This window comes from Mandrillus leucophaeus, unplaced genomic scaffold, assembly GCF_000951045.1.
Source record: "Mandrillus leucophaeus isolate KB7577 unplaced genomic scaffold, Mleu.le_1.0 Scaffold518, whole genome shotgun sequence".
NCBI lineage: Eukaryota > Metazoa > Chordata > Mammalia > Primates > Cercopithecidae > Mandrillus > Mandrillus leucophaeus.
The window spans coordinates 378287-385399 of NW_012105564.1; the positions used below are offsets into that span (position 1 = coordinate 378287).

A 7113-nucleotide genomic window follows, 5' to 3' on the forward strand; every position below is an offset into this window, starting at 1 on the left:
TCAAGCAACCTGAGTCTTAAATTAAGAGACCCCAAACTGCACCTCTCAGCAAATGCCACCTCTTTCTGTTCCACTGTTCTTTATATGAATCTGGGGTCATCCTTGGCATCTCCTTCTCCTTCAACCTTCCATTTCAAAACCAAATAAGGCTTTGGAGCTCTACCTCCAAAATTTAGCTCATCTTGTCATTCCCATGTTTGAAATCTTTTAATCTCATGGCCCTTAGGATACAATGCAAAATCCTTTAAGTCAAAGTCACACAAGGCCCCAGATGCATTGACTCAGCCTACTTCCCCCGCATGAATGATGATTCATTTGTTTATTCACAAATATTCAGTAAGCATTTATTACTGTACCGGGTACCAGTCCAGGTGGTAGGGATATATCAGTGGACACAGCAAAGACCTTGATATCGTACAGCTTTTATTGTGGTGGGAAAGACTGGCAAAAAAACACGTATAGAACATAACGTCATGCAGTGAAAAGTTCTGGAAAGAAAATTGAAGCAGGTTAAAGAACACTCTTTTTCAAGAGAAGATCCCTCTACAGAGAAGGGAAACATTTGAGCAGAGACCTGGGTGGAATGAAGGAGCCAACATTTGAGTGAAGATGATCCCAGGCAGGGAGAGGGTAAGTATAAAAGCCCTGAGACCAGCATGAGAGCAAGAGCTCAAGTACAGGGAGGTCACCATGCCTAAAGAACAGAGAGCAAGTCAACAGACATGGGAAAGGGGGTCTGAGAGGCATCAGAGCCTAGAATATGCAGGCCATGGTCAGCGATGGTAAAGGCTTTGGGTTGTTAGGGAGCTAAGGATAGAGGAGTAACATTACATGATTCCTTTTGTAAAGAGCCTCCATAGTTGTGTGGAAAACAGACTGGCTGGGGTAGGGGAGGAAAGAAGGGAGGGCCAGGATAAAGTGGAAGCTGCAAGATCAACAAGGAGGCTCCTGGGCTGGTCCAGGTAGAGGGAGATGATGGTGGTTTGGATGTGTGGTAGCAGTGGAGAAGGTGGGAACACCCCTCCTCATCATGCACTGAGGCTGTGTTTCAGGTCCTCAAAGGGCAAGGCCTTCCCCTCTTTCACTTGGAATGTTCTCCCCAGCCTTCTAGAAAACCATCAGGTCTCATTTTATAAGTCACTTCCCCATAGACACCGTTCTATAGAAGGTCCACCCCCAATCTATGGTCTACCATCATCCCTCGACTTACTACAACTTGTAAGCACAAATGTGTGAGTGTGATCATTCATTCTAGACTACATCTTCTCTAGAATCACAAGAACTGAGACCTCATCTATTTACTTCGGTGTATCAAGAACACAGCACTCCCAGTGTAGATACCTGAAGCCAAGGAATTTTTAAAATGACTAGTGGAGTTGCCACCTATTCTCCATTTATGCATACAGTCAAGGGGCCAGCAGTTCCTTGAAGCACTGTAGTTTGGTAAGGATGAAACAGGGGCAGCTACAAGGCTGCTACCCAAGATTTCACTGCTTCAAAAAGCCTGAAAATCTTTGGTATTGCGAACCAATCCAGAACTAGAGGTACTCAGAAAGGGGACTGCATTCACTTAGACTCAACATAGACTCAACATACGTCCCTAACATAGACTAAAAAACAAATTAGAAAACATCTGTCAACCACATCCTCCACTTCCTGACAGTCATGGGAGTGAATTTGTGGGTCTTAGGAAGAAGCTTATGCAGCTTAGTTTCTAACTCCATTTCTAACTCTCGGCATCACCAACAATTCTGTTTCTTTGTTTCTAATTCCCACCTTTCCTTTTTGCTTCTCATTGCCACTTTCTGATTTCAGGCCTGACCTTTGCCAATAGCCTTCCAGGCAGCCTCCCTGCCTTCGTTTGCCCCATCCACTCCTTCCCCTCACCCACTCCGACACAAGCACTCCGCAATTAGAATGACCTTCAAAAATACTCCCTGCTAAAGATGGCAACAACAGAAACTGGGGGCGATTAGGGGGGTAGGAAGGGAGGTAAGGGTCAAAAAACTATTGGATACTATGCTCAGTACCTGGGTGATGGGATGAATCATACCCAAACCTCAGCATCACACAGTGTACTCAGGTAACAAACACGCACATGTACTCCCCAAATCTAAAATAAAAGTTGAAATTTAAAACAAACAAACAAAAAACAACACCAGCTGGGCGCAATGGCTCATATCTGTAATTCCAACACTTTGGGAGGCCGAGGCAGGTGGATCACTTGAGGTCAGGAGTTCAAGACCCATCTGGCCAATGTGGTGAAACCTGTCTCTACTAAAAATACAAACATTAGCTAGGCATGGTGGCACGTGCCTGTAATCCCAGGTACCCAGAAACCTGAGGCAGGAGAATCACTTGAACCTGGGAGGAGGAGGTTACAGTGAACCAAGATCACGATACACTATAGCCTGGGCAACAGAGTGAGACCTTGTCTCAAAAACAAGAACAAGAACAAAAACAAACAAACAAGAAAAAACACCAAAAGTACCCCTGCATGTTTTGCCTCTCCTGTTTATCAATCCCCATCACCTTTCCTTTGCCAGGGAAAATAAATACACCCCTCAGCCAGGCCTGAAAGGCTTTCCCCTGCCCTTCCACCTTTAGCTGTCAGCTAATTATGAACTACGATTATGTCTGTGCATTCCAACTAGAAAATGTCATCTTCTACCCCATATGAACCTAAAAGGAGAGATTCCTCCGCGAAGTTTCCCCTGGCACAGAACAGTACCCACGGATGAATGAATGAATTAACTTTCCCACTCACTGTTTAAGGCCTGTATCACACTCTAGCTAGAACAATCACTGGGCATCCATTTTTTTCTCCTTTCTAATGTGGACATCTTAGCTTCTGGAGGGCAGGGTCTATTCCAAAAGTCTTTCTTTGAATATGCAACATATCTGGCATGGTGTTTTGCATACAGTGGACACTCAATATGTGTTTATGGACTGATCAACCATATAAAGCCCCAGGCCTCTGGCCAAAACAGGCTACAGCTATAGCTATTGAGAAGAATTTCTTATTGTTTTCAGCAAGCACTAGCTACGTCAGAGTCTACAGTACTAAGAGAATAAACTATCCCTTGATATTGATGCTTTAGAGGAAATCAGAAGCTGTGGATATTTGGAGAAAACAATAATATACTAAATTAGTCTTTCTAAGCTCCAAAAATTATTCAACATTTAGTTTAATCCTGGTATTTGATAGAAAGTTCAAGTCATGTTCTCTTTCATCTAAATAAATTTTCATATGAAAATAATTCCCTTTGACTGTCCTACAGCTATTTCTGATTTCTCTAGAGCTGGAAAGTAAACAGGACTGGTGCTACGCAGGGCTTCATGGAGCTAATGCCTTTTCCAAAAGGAGTGAAACATACACTTCACAGCACTCCAGATGGAGGAGATAGGAGCGGGTACTGGCCCACTTCCCTTTCTATATCACAGTTCCTTCTTTCTATTATTAGTTTTCTTGCGAATATTATTTACTATTCAGTTCTGAGCTATTTCCTTCGCCTTCTGATGAACAGCTAAGCAGCCAGCTTGATAATAACCTTGTGATCCAGCTTCTTCAAACCTGCCTCATTAAGACTTGGGCTTTCTTTTGCAGAACACTAGGTGTCCTTTTAACATTGCCATAGGCCACCAGATATTCTCCAAGTGTCTAAGTGGACTTTAAAAACTTTAAGTCCACTTCGTAGCACACCAACCAATATTTCAATCTTATGCCTGAAGACTATCAAGTACTGTATCTACAGTTAAATAATTGTTTTAATTTGCTATTTTGCTTCATTGCAGAGCAGGGTGGTGGGCAGGTGGGTGGTTGGGTTAGGAACCAATGAGGGAAATTAATGCAATGCAGAAAACAAATCTACAGAGATTCATCCCCAAATCGGCCCCCAACCGGGATACTGGGTCAGAGCAGCCTGAAGTGTTGGTATATGCTCAGCAGTCGGAAGACATGGTTCTCAGGAATCCAGTTCCTTACAACATAACCCTAACTAGAATCTCCCTTCTCCACCCCTTCCAGGACCACACATCCTAAGCAAAGAATGTCAACTAGCCAAAAGAAAAGGAATGCAGGCCGATTTTGAACACTTTATGTCTGTCTGACCTTGAGAAAACTATCTAACCTCACTGGGGTTTCTTCATCTAGGGTATATTTCATCCTCATAAAACCTCAAGTGGAATTAAAATCTCCACGAGCAGATGAGGAAACCAAGGGACAGAGAGTTTAACAGTTTGCCAAAGCTGCCCAAATTGTCAGAATCCAAATCCTTCATCTTTCTACTTCTCGGCGCCCCTACGCTGCCCTGCCTCCCAAATATTTAAACACAAACAAGTCAATCAGTGCTAGGACCCGGCCACAGGCCCCTGAGAAGTAAAGAACTGATGCTGTCATCTCCTGTGTCCACAGCTATAATAATACCTAGTAGCCTTACAAATATTTAGATGCAATTTCAAAGTCAGCTCATAAAAAGAGGCATAAAAAAGAAAAAGTATCATGGTCTTAATTCCCCTACATATGTAGTTCTCAGAGAGTACCAAGCCCTCAGATGTACCCCCCTCCATAACAACAACAACAACAACAAAAACAGTTCTTCTTTTCTTCCAGTTAAGCCAAAATAAATAAACGTACCTATCATTTATTCAGTCAACCACATATATGGATTACTATGGTGTCCAAGGAAGCTCTAAGCCAAAATAAAACAGGGAAGGGAGAAGGCTGGCCTCTCCGAAGAGTAAAACCACAGCACATTCACGGCTGAGTCAGAAGCCTGGGAGTCTGCTCCTTGCAGCAGCACAGGGATGACATGAGAAGAGTAGAGGCCGCATCAGAAAGCAACCTGCCCCCATCATTTCTGAACTTGATAAGGAAGTAGACTGGAAAGTCTTTTAATGCCAGGTCATGAATCTAGATCACGAGGAGACTTTCCTACTTGGGTGTAAGTGCCCTTAGCTGACCTAATAGCTACTTCTCTACATGAAGCTACTGGAATGAAGCCCAGGCACTCTACCAACCCACTCTACCACCCCCCTCCCCTACCCACACATAGACCCTCACATGCAATCCACACAAACTAAAGGAAATTTCAAGTGTTTCTGAGCTATTATTTTGATGCTCCATACTATTAAAACATTTAATAGTAACTCTTCCAACTCTTCTAAATCACACGATGGTTCAGACCATGGAAGAAGCTCAAATTAGAGGGTGACAAACTAATGTCCCCTTGTCCAGCTCTGCCTAAGAAACCAAAATCTTGGAGACACACAGCCATAGATTTGTAAGTCCTTTCCTGATGACAGTAACTACCATTTTATAGTCACGTATTAAACCTTCCCCCACATAATCATAACTTGTCATAACACCCTCAGAAATAGTTATCATTGCATTGTATTGGTGAATAAAATGAGGATCTGAGAAAGTAATTACCTAAGTTCACCCTCCTGGCAAATGAGGTTTCTAGAATTCACTCACCTCTGAGATCACCTTCCTACTACATTAGCCTGCCTCTATTCCCCAAAGAGCCTGGCACTTAATAAATACTCTGTTAGTAATGAATTAAACCAAAAGAGAGAGCAAGCCTTGGGATTTTTCTGACTGGAGGAATATTCCTACCTGCACCCACTCTAGGGACTATATGACAATGAGTTCCGGCCTCAGGCCATCTCCACCTGAACTGGGCCCAGCACGTACGTGAGCCTTGGACATTCTAACCTTCCCACTCTTCCTTGCCCCGGAACCCAGAGCTGGAGCACTGAGGCAATTCAGGAACAGCATCTACTGCCTGATATGTGGGGATGGGAGTGGAATGGGGAAAAGAACAGCCTGTGCCTTCGGGAATTTGCTCCCTGAAGTCCCTGCACTGATCTCGTTTGTGTCTGGCTTCCTATAAACAAAGCAGAACAATGAGAGGAAGGAATACCAGGAGGCACCAGCGCTAGCTGGAAGGAGAGGAAGTTTGCGGTGCTCCCCAGCAGGGCGGTTCCCGGCCACCCGTGTACTGCAGCTGGGCAGGCACACTGCTCCAGACCCAGCCCTCTCCCAGGAGAAAAGAAAGTTAGTGAGCTTGGGGGGACGGGGGCCGTTTCCCCTCTTTTTCTAGAAGAGGGTGACAGGGGGGCTGGCTCAAAAAGAAAGATCACTGACCAACACCTGGGGTACCCTGTCAAAACCCTGCTCCTTCCACACTGAGTCTCTTTGCTCCTCCCCTTTCCCCCAGTCAACCTAGGGTTAAATGGGAAGGGGAGTAAGGCAAATCCAGGCGACGCCTTCCAAACTCTGGAAGAGGGAAAGCACAGGAGTCGGTAGAAGCGTGAAGGCAGAGCTTGAACTCCTATGTACCCGGTGACACAAGACAGCTCTGAGGGTGGCGCCTGCTGCTTCTCCCGGGCACCCCGCCAGCCGCTCTCCCTGGCAGTGGCGCCCTTTCCTCGCCCTCTGCCCGCCCAAGAGCTGCTGGCCCAGAGCAGCCGCATCCCCAACCCTCCAAGGCGAAGATCTCCTGGACTCACCCCCTCCCTGGCCTTTCCCCCTGACTGACTGAAACCTGGCTCCCCAAGCACTGATTTTCCAACCTCCCTAAGAAATAAAAGGTCGGTGTGCCCTTCACCTCCCTGCCTGTTTTCCAGTGTCCTCCGCGTCCGCGCCTCCCGCCGCAGTGCACCGCGAACAGCCAGACACTGGCGCGCCCCGTGCTGGGGAGAAGAGAGGAGCAGACGCCTCCAAAGTTTGGAAAAGTTTCACAGGGACTAGGGGCAGGGGGTGCCGACCGGGAGAAGGGAAGGATCACCTGTTGAGGGAGGGAGGGAAAGTTTGCCTGGCCCCGCCTCCCCGGGGCACCCTGCTCCCAGCCGCGCCGCGCCTCCCCACCTGGCCCGCGCTCACCTTGAGGCCGCGGATCTCGCCGAGGTGCAGCTGCAGGCGGCGGTTCACCTCGCGGATGAGGTTGCTGTGGTCCAGCATCGCGCTCACCTTCTCCGCCTCGGCGCGCCGCAGGCTGCGGATCAGCTCCTCCTTGCTCCACTGCAGCAGCTCCTCGTCTGACACTTTGGACAGGTCCTCCACGGGCGCGGCTGTGGTCGAGCCGGCCGCGGCTGGGGAACAACTTTCCG

General features: G+C 46.9%; 1 protein-coding gene across 1 annotated transcript in view; it reads right to left on the bottom strand.

The window, feature by feature from the left end:
• CCDC85A (coiled-coil domain containing 85A) overlaps positions 1 to 7113 on the bottom strand; it is a 197356-nt gene that overhangs the window by 188715 nt on the left and 1528 nt on the right. Inside the window, exon 3 of the mRNA XM_011996529.1 lies at positions 6887 to 7113. Coding sequence (XP_011851919.1) covers positions 6887 to 7113 — 227 coding nt within the window. The remainder of the gene's footprint in view (positions 1 to 6886) is intronic.